At 39.0% G+C, this 19,463-nt stretch overlaps 1 protein-coding gene across 2 annotated transcripts in view; it reads left to right on the top strand.

Moving 5' to 3' along the window:
* Nucleotides 1-19,463, top strand: part of Nsun7 (NOP2/Sun domain family, member 7) — a 42,505-nt gene that overhangs the window by 9,437 nt on the left and 13,605 nt on the right. For both annotated transcript variants that reach the window (XM_005391949.2, XM_013518051.1), the window contains exons 5-9: nucleotides 5,572-5,724; nucleotides 6,213-6,396; nucleotides 7,522-7,732; nucleotides 17,598-17,741; nucleotides 18,140-18,241. In XM_005391949.2, coding sequence (XP_005392006.1) covers nucleotides 5,572-5,724; nucleotides 6,213-6,396; nucleotides 7,522-7,732; nucleotides 17,598-17,741; nucleotides 18,140-18,241 — 794 coding nt within the window. The remainder of the gene's footprint in view (nucleotides 1-5,571; nucleotides 5,725-6,212; nucleotides 6,397-7,521; nucleotides 7,733-17,597; nucleotides 17,742-18,139; nucleotides 18,242-19,463) is intronic.

Below are 19,463 nucleotides of genomic sequence, written 5' to 3'. Positions count from 1 at the left end.
TTAAAGTCTAGCTAGGAGGACTAATTCAACTAATGCATGTAAAACGTTCAGCTTAGAGTCAGACCCATAAACAGTAAATCATAAGTGAAAATGGTCAGTAAGTCATGAGCGTATTGTTTGCTGTGGTTTGCTGTGTTCCCAGAATTTATGTGGTGGAAACTTGATTGTCATTGTGATGGTATTGGAAGGCGGGGCCTAATGGGAAGTGTTTAGGTCATGAGGGCTTCACCCTTCTGAATGACTGACACCATCATTAAAAGGGCTTCCAGGAACTGGTGTGTGGCTTAGCACCTGCCTAGCATGTGTGAGGCCCTGGGTTCAATCCCCAGCATTAAAAAAATGGGGGTGGTGCTCTCCTGAGTGCTTGCCCTTCTGCCTTCCACCATGTCATGACTCAGCAAGATGTCAGTGGCTTGATCTTGGTCTTCCAGAACTGTGAGAAAATAAGTTTTTCTTCTTTATAAGTTACTCAGTTTCTGAAAACCTGTCATAGCAACACAAACAGACTAACACACTGTTGGTTATAGCTTTTGTTATTACACTGTTGAACTTTAATAGAACTCCCCCCCACAGCAACAATGACAAGGTTACAGGAAAATTTTTATTTACTGAATAGTCTGACATAGTCATACGCAGGATGTCTGGTTTTATATTTTTATGGGAAATTCAACCCATTCTATTTTAATTATTGAAAGCTTGGAACCCAGATGGTAGCGTAATACTAACAGCTTTATTAAACACTTAGTATGTCTCAATTACTCTTTTAAGAAGCTGTTTATGTAAGAACCTTATGAACTGGTTACTGTTATCAACCTGTAACAGTATTTTGCACTGGGGAAACTGAGCAGCAGGCAGGTTAAGGGAACCTGCCCAAAGCCACAGAGCTAGAAGAGGGAGTAACCCGAAATCAAGCTCAGGCACTCTGATGCCAGAGTCCACGCTTTAACCATGTATATACCCCCACTCTTTTCACTTAGAAACCCGAGGCTGGGCTGAGGGACTCTGGTAGGTTAAAGATATGACTCAGTCATGGCTCCTGTCAATCGTAGCCGCTGTGGGATGGAGAAGAACAAAAGCAACCCGATCTGTGTACTTTCTGTGTCAGATGAGTAGGGATCCAGCCGCTGCATACTGTTTGGATTTGGGAGAACCGCCTCACTGCCCGGACCGTATTGGACAACCTGCTTCCCAAGATGGCCCTACAGGATGGATGCAGAAAACTGAGGGAGCAGTGTGCTGTGGGGCAGGCTTGGGTTTCAGCCTTCCTGGGCGTCTCTTGGGTTTCGCTTTACATGGCCAGCACTTAGGCTCTAACTTAGTCTGAGAGGGGCCGATGAGAGCTGAGCTGAGGCTGAGTGCCAGGAAAGCCACAGGGCTCTAACAAAGTGAGAAAGACCAGACTGGTTGCATCCGCAGTAGACTTGAGCTCAGGACGCTAACAAGGTAGGCAGGAAAAGGACAAGCCGAGTGCCTGGCTTAGGAGTACTGAGGAGCAGGAGATACCACAGTTTACTCCTGATACCCCAGAGTTTTCCCTTTTCCCTTAATAAACGCCTTGCTCCTGGTCTGAACACAGATCTGGTTATACTGTTGTCAGTGCAATACTTCTAAATCTACAGAGGTTAATATAATCTAAATCTTACTCCCAAACTAATCAATAACGTTATACTTAATTCACTATGAAACTCAGTTCATAATATGGTACTGGAGAAATGCCAGTAGTTAGTGACTGAATTTCAGAAAACAGTAGAACAAAGATAAAGCCATAGTATTTTATTTTATTTTGGTCCTGGGAATCAAATTCAGGGCCTCGCGCTCACCAGGCAGGCCCTGTGCCGCTGAAGCCATCGCACTTTAATCCAGAGTTTTAGCTTTCAGGTAACAGAGGCTACATTCATTTAGCTTGAGCCAAAATGGAAAATGTTCTTAGAGAGATACTGAGATATCTAACATAATTAAGGGCTCAGGAAAAGAATAAAATCAAGAACTAGAGATGTTAGGACTTTATTTTTTCTCTGTCTTTTTAATCTCTGCTTTTCTCCTAGTATCTGCCTCTGTACATCTTTTTCTCTGCACACCTGCCTTCTCTGCTTCTCTGGCCAATGTGGGAAACCACCCCCCAAGTACCTGAGCTGATTGCTTACAGCCATGCACTAGTTTCCTTACTTAGACTGACTTCTTACCTCCACATCCCAATTCTACATCCCCGAAGAGTGATTTTGACTGGCTTCATGTAGGCCAGGGCACCTTCTTTTACCGGTCCCGCAAAGCCACTGTGAACAGGACAGCTGGGAGCCACCCCTGTGGATTTTCCAGGGATGGAGAGTGGGCACTGTTGTTCCTGGGGACAGAGCACTGGAAGCTCAGAGTACCTTCGTGTGTATCACCCCGGAGGATGAAGTCTAAGTTTAAGAGCCTTGGAAGAAGTAGTCGAACTGTTTCCTCTTCATGAATATCATTGACCTTCCCAGGGATTCTCTCCTTTTATCACACTTCTGCCCCAACTTGGATCTTTTGCTTTATTTATTCATGGCTCTAGTGATCAAGTCAGAGTGACACTGCTGGGCCTGCCTGGCAAGTGCAAGGTCCTCAATTCGATTCCTGGTACCAAAAAGAAAAAAAAAGATGGCACTAGTATCATTTTTGACATAGGCAAGATCTTCAAGAACTCATTCCTTGTATCAGTCCAGCTACCTGTTCAGTAGCATGTGGCTAGGTTAATAAAAGACCATTGTCTCTTCCTTTCCAATCCCTGTGCTTTCCCACCAGCCTGGGAGTCTGCTGCTGCCAAATAATTTGTTAAACTTTTATAGGCAAAGAACAAATAGAGACGCAGCCAGGGCGGGTGGTGCGGAGGACTGAGGGAGTCCATCCTCCCAGACCATCCTGAAACTTTTCAGCTGAAGTCTTCCGTGTTCCAGTTGAGGCACCACCGTGTGCTCAGACAGATCTTTGTCGCATTTCCTCCCCTGCACTGCGCCCGGCTGTAGCTCATGCCTGGAGTCCTGTAACTTTAGTTCGAGGCATGTGCTAATCTGTCCATTTCTTTCCCTTCCACACTGCCGTCCAACTCCACCTGAATCTGCCAGTTGTACTGCAGTGATAGCGTCCTCATTGGTTATATTGCCTGTACCTTGCTTCCCACAGTAACACCTCATGGCAGCAGGAGTGGTATTTTAAATGTGTAATTATTTGGCCATGATAGGGCATCCTGGGTCAGACTTGTTCTCTTACCATAAGCAATTAGAAAACTGGATAGACACATCAGGTGGAGGTTTTAGATGTTAAGCAAGAAACAGCATAGAAATTTGATCTCTGGAAGGACAGAAATGAAGGTGGTGAGCTCTGGAATTGTCTTGGCTTTATGCCTAGAGGTGCTTTCCACGCTGCAGTGCAGGAAGTGGAAAATGGCAATCGAGCCATGTTAAGAAACAGAGATCAGAGTTTCAGAAAGCTGAAATGCCGGGTTGTTATTTGCTTCCTTCTCCTATTAGGCGGTAAGGTAATTTGCATTGAATGATTTATGAATGTTAGATCAATCGTGCAGATAAATCACATCTGCTAGACATTTTGTTTTTCTTATCTTTCTCAATTCTCACGTTGTCCGCAATGACCCAGAATTTCTCAGCCAAAATGCCACTTAAAAACTTGTTGGGATTTTTTGTTTTGTTTTGTTTTTTGTTTTTGTTTGTTTTAAATCTTGGACGTTTTCTTCAGCTCTTCTTTGGAAACTTTGCCAGTTCCACTTACCTAGTGAAGAGTCTGAAACAGTTGTCCATATGGTGTCTGATTTTACATTTCCTGAGCAGAGGATTTCCTTTGACATTAATACTCAATGTATGTTCAAAGAGAAACATTTCTGATGTATTAGGTGTTAATAATGGTCCTGTTAAGTAAACATTTCTGAAAACTCTAAAGCCAAAAAGGACTAAAACCCATTTCATTAAAAAATAACCGAAGGGAGGTGGGTACAGTGTTGCATACCTATAATCCCAGCACTCTGAGAGGCTGAGGCAGGAGGATCACTAGTTCAAGGACAGCCTGGGCAACTTAGTGATTCAGATAGGACCCTGTCTCAATAAATAAATAAATACATATATACATACATACAAATAAACAAGGGCTAGGGATGTAGCTCTGTGTGAAGGCTCTGGGTTCAATCCTCAGTAGTGCAGTAAACAAGCAGAGAGAGGGCTGAGGGATATCGTTCCAGGGTAGAACTGTTGCCTAGCAGGTGTGAGGACTTGGGTTTATGCCCTGGCCCCACACACAGAAATAAAATAATAAATAAATGAGGGGAAGCGCTATATTAGGATTCTTTTTTTTTTTTTTTTTTTTTTGCAATTGATAGATTAAGCAAAAGAGAGAATTTCTTGTGCAGCAATGTAGCTATCTGTCCATCAGAACTCTTGTCAGCTGTAATGGTTGCTACAGAGTTTCCCTATGATGGGAGACTTGGCTACCGGCAACTTAGATTTCACAGTACTTAGCATTGAAACACTGCTTTGTCTTATTCTACATCAAAAACATTGCTGCTCCGTGTGTGCCCTCGGCCCATCAGCGGTGGCCAGAGACACGGTTAGGGACACCCTCTAAGAAAATGGTTTGAATGGGGGGGCATTTTTCAAAAGAGGGAAATTTTTTTTTTATTAGTACATGTTTGCAGTACATGAAGCTTACATTCATCGCGGGGAGTAGTCAGAGGTTCGTAATCAGCTTGATTCTTTGTGGTCAATCCCCTCCCCCTTGCCTCCTTCCCTCCTCCGCTAAAGCCCCTTTCCCCATTCTCCTTCGTGTTAATATTAGGACTCTCATCTCATGTGTATGATATATAATGTTACATTCCTTTAGGTCAGTGGCGGTGAACCTATGACGTGCATATTTGTTTCTCTATTTCTGTACTCTTAAGTGACCTTCTAATTCCTGCAGAAAATATCCTGACATCCTGTGCGTGGTGTATAAATTTATTTTGATCTGAGCTCTGGGTCTCTTACCACCCTCTGCCTAGAAAACACGCTTTGCTGTTTAACGCCTCGGATGTCTCTGGTGTTCCAACCTCCGACGTCTCTTCTCATGGTGTCTGGAAAGCTCCTGCTGTCTCTGTGTCTGCTCTTCTCTTTTGACCTGGAAAATTCTTGCTCCTCCTTCAGTAGTAAGCTGAACACTCTCCCCTTTGAAGTCCCCTTGGGCTGATTCTGATGCACCTCTTCCAGGCTTCCCCTCTCTTCGCTATCTGTATGGCTGTAGCATTCATCATACTATGCTGTCATTATCTGTTGTCATTATTTGTCCCACCAAATTAGAAATTATTTAAGGGTAAAAATTCTCCTTTAATCTTTACAGTTCCAGGTCTGATCAAATACTTAATTAGTAGGAAAAGAGTGAACATATTAATCATAATATTTTCTTCACTAACCTGGCCAGGCACAGTGAAAAATAGAAAAAAGGAATCAGAATTATTTTGATTTCTATTTTCAGATATGACAATATTTTGTTTATGACTTCAAAAAGTAAAATGGAATTATAGACAAATTTATTAAAATTCATCAAAAATGGATATTCTGTCTCTAGTTTTAAGACAAAATTGGCTGCAGCATTGGCAAGATGTCGAATCAAACATGACGCTCTTTCCATTTATCACATTCTGCCGGAAACGGTGAGGAAACAGGAGCTGAGAGCCTCCACCCTGCCGCTTTACGCTTGGATAAATACTTGTAAGATAAGGTGAGAGTTTAATCAGATTTTTTACTCATATTCCACATTTCAAGTCTTCTTCTTTTAAAATGATGTGATAAGAAAGGTTATCTTTTTTTTAGGCAGAGATTTGCTGTGTAGTTCCAACTGGCCTTAAACTCGCTATGTAGCCCAGATTGGCCTACAATTCACAGTGATCCTCCTGCCTCAGCCTCCTCAGTGCTGAGATCACCAGCACACCTGGCTAGAAATACTACTTTAAAGGTGGGGGGCACACCAGGGGAATAATTATAGAGTTACAATTTAATTCCAGATCTTATCACCAAATTACCAAAGGTAATTACATAATGTGGCAACTTTTGTTTCTAATTATCCTTTAACTTCTTACTGGCTAAAATTATGAATCCCATTAGATGTAAGATATGCAGTAATATTTTGTTACAGGAAAAGGTGTTAATGTTGAATATGTTTTTAATGTATTAAATTTGTGATTATACCCTAATATTGTATATTTACAGCCCTGAAGAAGTTTATAGTAATTTGAAGAAAAAAGGCTATAATAAAGTCAAATCTGTATTGCATATTGATGATAAAGTCTTCGCTGTGGACCAACACTGCTATGATGTCTTGATTTTTCCATCTCATCTTAAAAAAGATCTTATAAGTATAGATCTTTTCAAAGATTATAAACTTATTTTTCAGGTAAACTCTATTTATTTTCATTGTGATTTTCAGCAATCCCGCTTCTTCGAAGAATTCTTCTAAACAGTGTTTACATTTTAATCGATTATTGGAGAGGTTTGTAAGGCCTGATTGGCACCACGAGTAAAGTGGATACCTCTTCAATCAGTGCTCCTTTTATATCTTGGCATCTTAGTTTTGTGAAGCTGTAAAGAACATATTCTGCTCTCCAGAGTCCTAGGAGAGGCTGCTGGCACCTGAAAGCCTGTTTTATTTTTCCCTAGGGGAGGATTAAAGGCAGCTGCAGTGAGACCTTTGCTTTCTTTCACTTCCGGTTAAGACACCGTGCCACCTTGCATATGAAAAGGCAGTGCTTCATACTTCTCATACTCACTTTCTTATAGTCTTGCAGCTTTGGTTTGTAGGAGGTGGATAACGGCTATCAGTAGGAAGAGAATGAGAGGAATAATGTGGATTCAATAGAATGAAAATTAGATGGTCCAAATAATTAGGTTAAATTCATTTTTATATCCTTAGATTCTAGTTCTGGCCTGAGATGCACTAACGTTTTTTCCTTCCCCACACCTATGTTCTTTTTTTTTTTTTTTGGTACCAGGAATTGAACTCAGAATCTTATGCTTGCCAGGCAGGCACTGTGCCACTGAACTATATCCCCGGCCCACACCCATGTTCTTGAGTAGAATTTCTTACCTTATCAAGCCCTGAGATCAGCATCTTTTCTAATATCATAATATTAATCTCTTGGAGCTGGTGAATAGCAGTTTAGGTGACAGTGCAATGTGGAAGAAACCTGCATGAGCAGATGAATGGGGCTTTTTTTGTTCATTTCTTTGAATGGGTTTTCGTGAAGGGGTGGGGATGGGAGCTAACACAAGACATCACTACTCTGTTAATCATGTTAGTGACTTAGGCTGAGCAAAGTTAAGCCCTTCGTTATAAATATACTTAGCAGTCTTCTCAGTTAACTTTTATTTAGACATATGTTGAGATGTTTTAAACTGAAATGGGTTAAGTATCTCTTCAAGATCCTTACCAAATACTTTCTTTCACCTACAGCAAAATGAAGTCAATTTATGTTTCTAGTCAGGCCCTTTGAAATTTTAATCATACTGGTTTTTTTTGTAGGACAAATCTCGAAGTCTTGCTGTCCATTCTGTAAAGGCCTTATTAAATATGAATGATGATATCTTAATGGTCAATACAGGTTCATGGTACACAGTTGCCCATATGTCCATCTTAACAAATAATAATAACTCAAAAATATTTGTATGTGGAGTACAGTCACAAGCCAAGGATCCTGACTTGAAGAACCTTTTCACAAAAATGGGATGTAAAAGTAGGTACAAATAGATATTTGTTTGGTGATGATTGTTCTATAGGACTTAAGAAATTTTCAAAATGTTTGAATTTATAATATCTTGTTTGTTTTTTTGTTTTTGTTTTTCTTCTGGTACCAGGAATCAAACTCATGACCTTGCGCTTGCCAGGCAGGTGCTGTGCCACTGAGCTAAATCCCCAGCCCCAATTTATAATATCTTGTGATTTACAATCTCTATATGTGAAGTAAATTCTTAAAATCCTCACTGCATTATATCAGGTTGTTCTTTTTTGTTGTTGTTGTTTTTTTGAGAGAGAGTTTCACTGTGTAGTTCAGGCTGGCCTTGATTTTCTTTTTTTTTTTGGTACCAGGAATTGAACTCACAACCTTGTGCTTGCCAGGCAGGCGCTGTGCCGCTGAGCTAAATCCCCAGGCCCTAGGCTGGCCTTGAGTTCGCTATGTAGCCCAGGCTGGCCTTGAACTTGCAGTGATATTCTTGCCTCAGCTTCCCAAATGCTGGGATTATAGGCATGCACCACCAAGCTCAGCTATCTGGCTGTTCTTATTTAATGTTGGTTTAACAGCTGTAGGTTAATTAATATGTTGGTACTTTCAAGTTGTCTTTAGTATTTAGCTATGACACAATTTTTTGGTACTGGGAATCAAACTCAGGACCTTGCACTTGCCAGGCAGGTGCTTATGCCACTGAGCTATATCCCCAGCAGCTATGACACAATTTGAGGCTCAGACATTTGGTTGAAGTAAATGAGCATCGATTTAATAAATAAGAATACTTTCAGATAAGTACTTAATTGATAAAGATAATATTCAAGACTAGAAACCAAGTATTGTAGGCTTTCTGTTTTTGAAAATGAGTATCTGCTGGATTATGCAAGCTAAGGACCACATTTTACTATATATTCAGTGAGAGCCAAAGCAAAACTTTGGAGAGTCTTAGGGCCGAGGAGGCAAAAAGTTGAATTCAGGGCTTGAAGTAGAGGTAGCCTGATAAAGACTCAAGATTTCACTTGAAACATAGAAATAAACTCTGAGTAATGATTAGTTCCCCCAAAATTGGAGCCCAAATTGTAGTCACCCTAACTCCCAATTGGATTGAGATTATCTGGGACTGCTAGTGCCCTGTCTTACTGAGTCTGCTTTTTACCTGCAAGAAGCAAAAGGTAATTCTCTCTAAAAGCAAATAACATCATCCTCAGTTTCTAATTATCTTCTAAATTTTTCCAAACACAGTGTCAGTTAAAAAAAAAAAACACTGGACAAATAAGAAAAGATATGACTGAAATATTAAACTGATACCACCCTTAATCTTATCCAAAAGGCCAACAAGTAGTATATATGATTCACATAAAGACAAGACACTAAGTAGAGTCAGACCCACAGAGACTCTAAATTCTGGATGTATCTGATATGAACTTTAAAATAACTATGATTAATGTGCTGAGAGAACTAAATACCACACTTTCACATTTCAGTAGAGAACTGGAAACTATAATAAAAAAGAGCTAAAAAAAAAATTCTAGAACTGAAAAATACAGTATGTGAAATTAAGAAGTCAGTAGGACTGAGGTATAGCTTAGTAGTAGAGCTCTTACCTGGAATGTACAAGGCCATGGGTTTGATCTCCAGAAACAAATAAAAAGAAGGAAATGGATGGCTATAACATTAAATTAACAAAGCAAAAAGAAATAAGTAGACTGATGATCGGAAGAAAATGTCCAGACTAAAACGTGGGGAGATGGAAGAATGAATACCTTCAAAGAAGCCCCAAGACACACTCGAGGCTGAGTGATCCACATGTGTTATGACTTGAATCACAAGGACAGAGGAAAGAGTTTCTTTGGGAGTTAGAAGGAAGCGATATTTGAATTTCAGGCTGGGAATTACCCAATGCAGATAAATGACTCTGAGCCACAGATTCAAGAAGACTTGAGAACTCTAGTAAGAATAAATGTATGGGAAACATACTATGGGGTGAAAGTTTGCATCATTTCATATGTTAGAATATCATACGAAATATCATCCATTCATATGTTAGAATCGGATCCCCAAGGTGATAGTAAGAGGAGTAGGGTTTTGAGAGGTGACTCGGTGATAAGGGCAGAGCCCTTGTCAGTGAGGTTAGTGCCCTCATGAACAAAATCCCCACAGTTAACTAGCCCCGTCCACCGTGTGACACAGCAAGAAGGTGCCAGGTATGAAAAAGTGGGCCCTCGGACACTGAATTTGTAGTACCGTGACCTTAGCCTTGCCAGTCTCCAGACTCATGAGAAGCAAATTTCTGTTACTTACAAGCCACTCATGCTATGATATTTTGCTGTCTTCCATAGAGAAAGATAATATGGTAGCATATGGTAGCATAATCTTAGGCATATGGTAGCATAATTGCTGAAAACCTAAGACAAAAAATAATGGTAAACAGCCAGGGAGAAAAATGTATGCTACCTACAATTAAATGGTAATAAAACCAAAAAACCAACTTTTCAACAGAAATGATTGCTGCTAGAATTCTGTTTAACTGTATCTTCATAGTGCTGAAAGAAACTTCCAGGATAGATTTTTTTTTTTATATCCGGCTAAAATAAGCTTTGAAATAAAATGAAATAAAGATACAAAGGAAACATACTGCCTGGGTAAAAGGAATGTTATGTTGAAATGGGGGTGGCTGCAGAAAAGGAACAACGGAAAAGGAAAGTGCGTAGGTAAATCTAAGTGACGATGGTGTGTCTTATGGGCTTACATACTACTGTCTGTGGAATTACAAGTTTAATGTTGTATGTAATTAAAATAAATACAATAGTGGCATGGAATTTCAGAGAAAATGAAATGGAATTGCCGTGTTCTATGGTCCTGGCTTTTCTAGGAAGTAGTAAAAATAGTAAATGATATTAACTAAGTGGTGTGTGCTATAATTTCTAGGGTAACCAGTAAACAAATAATACAAGAATGTATCATTAATAGTTTAGAGGAGAGAGAATACAATTGGAATACCAATCAAAAAAGAAGGTAAAAGGGGCTGGGGATTTAGCTAAGTGGCACAGCGCCTGCCTGGCAAGCGTGAGGTGGTGAGTTTGATTCCTGGTACCAGAAAAAAAAAAAAGGTAAAGAAAAAAGAAAGGCAAGACAGACAAAAAGCAAAGAGGATGGTAGATTAAACCAAAGTACCTATATTTAAGTTTATATAACATTAAAATATTATATAGACACATTATAAAGTATATATTAAATACATTAAAATATATGGATTGAATACTTGAAATAGAGAAAAAGAATATCAATATTCTATTTTAAAAGATAAATTTTCTACTGTTTATACCCCTTAAATAAACGTACTGAAAATTTGAAAAGACCCAAAAAGATATGTAATGCATATATGGACAAAAAGAGTTATAAACAAAGAGATTCTAGTGAAGAAACATTCCTAGAACATAGGTATAGCTCAGTAGCAGAACATGTGCCTGGCATACACAAGGTTTAATCCCCAGGGCTTGAACAAAATCTTAGATGTTCATCAGGATATATAACAGTGCTAAAGATGTATGTATGTAACATCATAGTCTTAAAATATATAAAGTAACATTGTTTAGAATTAGCAAATAGGGGCTGGGGATTTAGCTCAGTGGCATAGCACCTGCCTGGCAAGCGCGACATCATGAGTTCGATTCCCGGTACCAGAAAAAAAAACTAAAAACCAAAAAAAAAAAAAAAAAAAAAAAAATAGATTCAGCAAATATTTTCTTACATAGCAAATGATAAGGAATACCTGAAAAAACTATTAGAACTAGCAAATCAGTATAACAAGGTTGCAGGATACAAAATAAATATATAAAAATCATCTGTATTTTTATACATTAGCAATGAATAATCTCAAAAGTTAAAAATTATAACATCAAAATTATAAAATTTTAGGAATAAATTTATTGAAAGAAGTGAAAGACTTGTATATTGAAAAGTGTAAAACATTATTTAAAGAAATTAGAGATGATACAAACAAATGACATTCTGGTTTTTTGTTTGTTTTGTTTTTTGTTTTGAGACAGGGTCTTATGCAGCTCAGGCTGGCCTTGAACTCACTCTGTAGCACAGGCCTGGAACTTGCAGCCATCCTGCCTCAGGCTCCCCACTCAGCCTCCTGAGTGCTGGGAATATAGGCATGTGCCACCACACCCGGCCATTCTGTGTTTATGGGTCAGAAAACTTCATATGGCAATACATCCCAGTTCGTTTTATAAATGATATCAAACTCTGAAAAGAACATTACAAAGACAAAAATTTTGAGGCAGGAGTAATGGTGCATGCTTATAATCCCAACACTTCGGAGGCTGAGGCAGGAAGATTGCTGCAAGTCCAAGGCCAGTCTGGGCTACATAGTGAGTTTATGACCACCCTGGACTCTACAGCCTATCTCAAAAAACAGAAACAAACAAAACAAAACAAAACAAAGAGAGAAAAGAAAAAATTAATCTGGGCCTATATCATACATGATCACAGTTATTAAAAAATCCATAAATAAAATATAAATAACTGTGTAAGTAGAAAAGTAATTTAGCAGTATGTTAGTGCATTATAAACAAGCTAAGTGTGTTTTAGGAATGCAAAGTTTGTCTGACTCTTAAAAATGAATTTGTACAATCACCAATCACATTAATAGAAGAATTATTACGATCATCTCAATAAGTGCAGTACAGGAATTTGAAAAAGCTTAACACTTATTCATGACATACACAGTTGATGTAGTGTTCAGAAGCTTTCTTTCTGGTGTAAAGAAGAAGCACTCCTGTCATCATTGTTACAATCAACATTGTGCTGCAGGTCATAAGGCAGTATGAAAAGGGAAAAATAAAACTGTCTAAGTAGGTAATCTGACATGTGTGTGGAAAATCCAAAATAATATACAACTAGAATTAATATGATTTTTGCAAGGTTACTAGGTACAAGGTCAGAATACAAAAATCTAGTTTTTCTATATACCAACAACAACTTGAAGTTTTAAAAACAGATTCCTTTTAAAATAGTATTCCATCTCATGCTATTAAACAGTTTTTGCAGGGCTGGGGATATGGCTCAGTGGCACAGATGCCTGCCTGGCAAGCACAAGGTCCTGAGTTCGATTCCCTGTAGAAAAAAAAGTTTTTGCATGTCAGAAGAAATCACCAACAGAGTGAAAAGAAGATCCACAGAGTGGGAAAAAATTTTAGCCAGCTGTTCCTCAGACAAAGGACTTCTATCTGGAATATATAAAAAACTGAAAAAAAATCAGGGCCCCAGATTCAAAGACCCAATCCAAAAATGGGCATCTGAGATGAATACATACTTCTCAGACGAAGAAATACAAATGGCAGATACATATATGAAAAACGTTTAACATCATTGGTCATTTGAGAAGTGCAAATTAAAAACAACACTGAGATTCCATCTCATCCCAGAAAGCATGGCTATCATCAAGAAATCAACTAATAACAAATGCTGGCGAAGTTGTGGGGAAAGATGAACCCTTCTCCAAAGTTGGTGGGAGTGTAGACTGATACAACCACTGTGGAAATCAGTGCAGAGATTCCTCAAAGAACTAGGATAGAGGTCCCATTTGACCCAGCTATTCTCCTTCTGGGTATTTTCCCAGAAGAATTAGAAACATCATACCACAGTGATATATGTGCACCCATCTTTATAGCAGCACAGTTTGTCATAGCTAAATCTTAGAAATAACCCAAAGGTGCATCAACCAAGGAATGGATAAAGAAGATTTTTTTTATACAATGGAATATTACTCAGCTATAAAGAAGGATAAACTTGAGGCTTTTATAGGTAAATGGATGCAAGTAGAGACTGTACTCATAAGTGTAATAAACCAGACTCACATATGTAAACATCATACTGTCCCCCTAGTAGAAAAAACTGAAAGAGTAAATAAGATCCAAAATATACAATAGATATTGTGAAATGGGAAGAAACTGCTCAAAAGGAAAGAATAACTGGGATGGGGGAAAGAAGGAAGGGAAAATAATATACACAAGATAGCTAAGATAATTATACTGCTAATTTCTATTCCTTAAAAACAATGGTTTCTTCTCAAATTGTTTAATTTTTTTCATGCCTGTATCTGGTAATCTGAGCAACTATTTTGAAGATAACAATGTGCAATATATTAACCATTGTTAATCTCCTACTATTGTGCTTTGAAATTCTGTACCATTGATTTTATTTTTTCTCTTCTAATAAAATAAAATAAAAAATTCTAACTAATAAAATAAAATAAAATAGTATCCCAAAATATAAAATATTCAAGAGCACTTCCAACAAAAGAGTGTACAACCTCCTTCCAAAACTGGAACATTATTGAAAGGAAGAAGCCCTGAGTAGATGGAAGAATAGACCATGTTCATGAATTGAAACACAGCCTGTCATAAACATGGCATTTCTCTCCAAGTTACTCTTAGAGGTTCAGTTCAATCCCAGTAAAAATTCTAGTAGTATTTTGGTGGAAATCAATTTTTTATGGTGGTACTCTCTGAAAACACTGAAAATGGAGAACAAAATTGGAAGACTTACTTCACTGAAAGGTTTTTTTTTCTTTTTTTAATTAAATTTTTTGAGACAAGGTCTACTGTGTAGCCCAGGATGGCCTTGAACTCAGGGCAATACTCCTGCCTCAGCCTCCTGAGTTCTGGGGTTACAGTTGTGCACCAACCATGCCCAGCCCTCACAGGAAGTTTAAAAAAACCTAAAACACCACAGTATTTAAGGCAGTGTGCAGGCAGGAAACAGACCAGAGAAACAGATGAGAGTCCAGAAAAGAACCAGAGGTAGTTACTTCATTTATGACTAAAGTGACACTGCAGAGAATTGAGGAAGTGATGAGCCTTTTGGTAAACTATGCTGGAAAAAAGTGAAATTGGCATTTCCTAATAATATGCTAATCTAAAATCCTTTTGAATTTATTACAGAGAAATAGGTTATGACCTGGAGGTAGGTTAAGATTTCTTAAATGATACATATAAAGTCCTAACTATAAAAGAAATGGTCAATAAATTGGGCTATAGGAAACCAAACTTCTGTGGATTAAGAGTGCAAAGACAAACCATAGAGAAGTACACAAATTGATGAAAAGTTTTTATCAACCATGTGAAAGAAACCTTATAATACAGCCGGGGAGACAGCTCAGTGGCACAGCACCTGCCTGGCAAGCACAAGGTCCTGAGTTCAATTCCCATTACGCAAAAAATGAAATAAAATAAACAAATTAAATTTTGGGCTGGGGATACAGCTCAGCGCACAGCACCTGCCTGGCAAGCGCGAGGTTGTGAGTTCGATTCCCGGCACCGGAACAAAAAAAAAAAAAATAGATGCACAAGGAATCTTACAAACAATAAAAAAGAGATACCTCAGTATGAAAATGTGCAAGAGACATGACCAGGTGTTTCACAAAAAGAAATTCAAATGCCAAACAAAATAATTTGTATACAAATGCCAAGTCCCATTAGCAATCAGAGAAGTGCAGTTAAAATCACAGTAACTCACTACCACACACGCATTGCATGATTAAAATCTAAAAGACTGGCAGAGTGTCTGGAATGGTTAGACACTCTGGGTGGCGCTTACATTTGTGTTATTATTCAGTATTATTCACTGAAGTTGAAATATACCTACATTATCACCCCACATTTCCTCCCCAGGATTGCTACCCCTTTCCCATCCTCCTAAACTAGTGTACATGCCATGTGACCAATAACTTGGTGACTATGGCGGCCAAGCACCATCCAATGGAGATCTTGAATACAAGAAGCATCATGTAGAACTTTACTAACTGTACACGTGACAAGTTTGAAGTGTGATTCTGTTCAAAAAGCATGTTAACAGATTTGAACATGAGGTGAATGAGTGTGGAATTTGTTCCACGTGTTTTGACCGTCAGACAGAAGCAACACCGTGTACCGATTTCATTGGAATTGTGTGATTGGGCCACTTCAGCCTCCAGCTTTTTAAGAAACATCCAAATGATGAAACTGAGGTCTGTATTATGATCTGGAGACCAAGGTTCAGAGTCCTCCATGGAAATCACCCAGTTCTCCTCGTGCAAAAAAAGCTCATCAATCAAGATCCAGCCTGAAGGTGACATCCACTATGTTTTTGACCTCGATGGAATTGTGCGAGTTGAGTTGGTACCCAGGAATACTACCGTTAACTCAGTATCATGGGGGCTTATTGGAACATTTAAGAAATGCATGAAGAAAGTAGCCTAAGAAATAGGCAAATGGTTTCATCCTTTATCATGACAACGCTCTAATCACACATTGTCTCTGGAACTGTAATTTCTGTCAAATAAAAACATTCTATGGTATGTCCTTAGCAGATGTGGCCCCGTGGGACTCTTGCTCTTCCCCAGAGTCAAAATGACCAGGGGAAGGTAAATGTTTTAAATTGATCCAAGACATCAAGACAACCACAAGAATCAGGCATACTGTGCCAGAGGAAGGGCTTGGACCTTGACAAGAGGGGCCTTCCTCACAGGACTTCGAGCAGAGGGGTGACTAGAGCACTGGGTTACTCTGGGCTTTGCAGAGATGAGCTAAGAGGTGACTGTACACGGGCCAGGTGTGGTACTGACTTCCACCAGGTGGTGTGGGGGTCGTACGTCTTGGCTGTGTGTTTATTAGATTGCACACGGGCCATGGGAGGGCGCAAACGTCGGGATCAGCGAAGGCTGTCGGTTTGTTCAGCTGGAAAGGTGAGGCTGCCCTTTCCTGCGGTGGGAAGACGACAGGAGGAGTTAGGTTTTGGTAGGTTAGGTGTACGATGCCTGTTTGGCACTAAGTGGCGTTGGCTGCCAGGCAGGTGGGTGTAGACAGAAATCAGTAGATATATGTCATAACCCTTGGAAAGAAATCCAAAGGCCAATACCTGGACATGGCAATACAAAGAGGGCAGGAAGTTGAATAAGAAGAACCCACAAGAAGAGTCAAGAAAAAGTGGGTGCAGCAACTGGGCCAGTGACCTCTTTCTGTCGCCTCTCAGCTGCAAACGCACCTCTCACGCTTTGTGATGCTCCCTTAGCGCTCTGCATCTCCCATTTCCCAAGGCCAGCTGCCCCGAGTTCCTCTCCTGTCAGAGCGCTGGAGAGGCCTTGCACGCCCCCTCCCTCCAGAGTCTGTCTCTCCGGGAGGTGGTGTCGGGTCCTGGCAGTGTTACCCAGAGCGTGTTTCTTGGGTAACTTGCCCTGTCCCCAGAGGGTTGGCCTTAAGACAGGGACACTGACAGTTGTAACCCGAGGGAGGCGGACCCTCTGAACCTGAATCACAGGGTCCTTGGAGGGAGGGAATAATGTCCACCAGTCTCTACCATGGATTCAGCACCTTCGACTGTGCCTTTTAAATGTTCCTGATAGCCATTTAATTTTCTCGGAATGATAGAATATAAAAGGGGGTGAAAATGGGACAGAGAAATAAAACCGAGCATTTACTATGTATGAGATACTGTGCTACACTTACAACTTTGTCTCAGTGTTGGCCACAGCTGTCTGTATAAGGAAACGGAGGCCTCCAGAGCTCACAGCTTTAGGACATTATCTAGGGCAGTAGATAGTCAGGGGTCAAACCTGAGTCTCTGTGCTCCCAAAGCCCAGTCTCGTACTACTCTAAATTGAACATGAAGCTCAAACTTCGAACTTTCTCTCAGGTAGAGGGGGCACTCCATTAAGAAAATTCCTGCACTGACTTTGGGATGTCATTAGAGAACAGTCAGTCCTCTTTTCTAACTACATTACAGTTTTTGTGAGGCTGAGGATTTTTAAATGAATCATACACAGATAGTCACCTGATAAATTCAGATTTTAAATTAATATTTTACACTAATTTTTTTTTTCTCCCAGATATTGAAATACTCCATGAGACATTTGTTAACATTGAATCAAAGGACCAGAGGTTGCAGAAAGTTAAAGTGATCCTGCTGCTGCCTCGTTGTTCAGGAGTGGGTGTTAGTAATCCAGTAGAATTTATTTTAAATGAGCATGAAGGTACTTATTTTAATTTCTAAATTATTATAAGCAATTGAGTATAGCCAGTCAGTTTTTGGAGAATAAATTTTATTCCCTCTTTTCTGTATTTGTCTCCTGATTGATTGTATTTATTCTTCTGTGCCTAAATGACTGATATGGCTACTTGGGTGACTATTTCATAGAGACTTGAAGAAAAATAATATTAAACATTTTCTGTGTTCTTTTGGAGAAACAGTAGAACTAATCATTACTTTTATTAATTTTAAGTCAATATTTTAATATTACCTATTTTGTTTTGATAGGTATTTTCCATGAAAATTGATTAGTAGGCAAAATAATTGAAAGATAATGTGATGAAAGTAAAGAGTCCTTCATAGAAATATATTAAAGGTATTTATTTACTCTTTAAAATTTAGATACAGATTTACTTAAAGATCTCTCAAAAGGAGGCACATCAGAAGATAAACTTCAAGTTCTTGTTCAACAGCAGTATGAGCAGATAACACATGCAATGAAATGTAAGTTTGTCATTAGTACACTCTTGTTAAAATTCAGTGTTAATCGTAGAAACATGAATACTTTATTATATCAGAGCAATGAAGTGAGAACCATAATCAAATTTTCAGAACATTCCTTTTTAGTACCTTCACATAACAAAATATTTTTATCAACTTAATCTAAGCCTTTAAAAATATATGTGTGATCATTTTAAACATAGGTTAGCTAGTGTAATTTAATTTTCTATATGCTGAGGTGACATGGTTATGCACATCTGTAATTATACATTGTCATCTTCCCTGTGTCTGCCGTCTTACTTGATGTAATTCTTCTGTTGTCATTTTGCCTACCCGTAAGAGCTCTTCCGCAGTCCAAGCTTTAATCCAGCTCTTACCTCTCAGCTCTGAATTGAGACCAGAAAGGTGTCATTACAGATAAAGCCTCGCTCTCTTGACTTGAGGTCTGAATAACAAGGCTCTTTAAGGATAACTTACATCACTGCTTCGGTCACTCCATTTAGATTTCAGTACTGTTTAGATTTTGAGTACCACTGCATTTCCACCAGTAGACAGAAATCTTGAAGTCTCTGAAGAATTAATCAACTTTCATTTCGTTTCGAGTATATTTATCAAGTGCCTACTCTGGGTTGGATCTTAAGCTGGGTGTTAGGCTGATGACCATGAATAAATCCTGACAAAGGCTCCGGGATGAGTCTGTGGATATAGATAATTCAATACATAAAGGTACACTTGAGGGAGAAATACAGCAAAATAGCACAAAGGAAGTCTGCCCTTCTGGTCGATGCTGTGATGCACCGTAATTTGAGTGTCATAGCATGTAGATGAGCTACTGAAATAAATTGGCTGGAAGATCTGGTCGGTAACATGTTCTATCAGTACATGTTTACAGTATGTAATGAATACATTCCCTCTGGGAGTTGGCACACACACATATCCTTTTTACTTCCTCTTCCTCAGCCCTTCCCCCAGATCCCCTTCCTATCTGCAAAAGGTCTCCCTCCCTGTTTCCTGTCCTCTGTCTTTTATTTTGCTCTTTTTTTTTTTTTTTAATTTTAAAGAATAAAAGAAGGATAACATAATAATAGGGGGGACTTAGCAAATTACAGACAAAATGGTAGGTTATTATCAATGGTTATCATTTTACATATTATTGTCTACAAAATAGTTTCTCAGGAAAACAAATAGACAAATAATAGTGAGTTACAGACAAAAGAGGTAGGAG

This window comes from Chinchilla lanigera, unplaced genomic scaffold (genome assembly GCF_000276665.1).
Source record: "Chinchilla lanigera isolate Chin_1 unplaced genomic scaffold, ChiLan1.0 scaffold00042, whole genome shotgun sequence".
NCBI lineage: Eukaryota > Metazoa > Chordata > Mammalia > Rodentia > Chinchillidae > Chinchilla > Chinchilla lanigera.
This window is presented reverse-complemented; position numbering and strand designations above follow the sequence as displayed.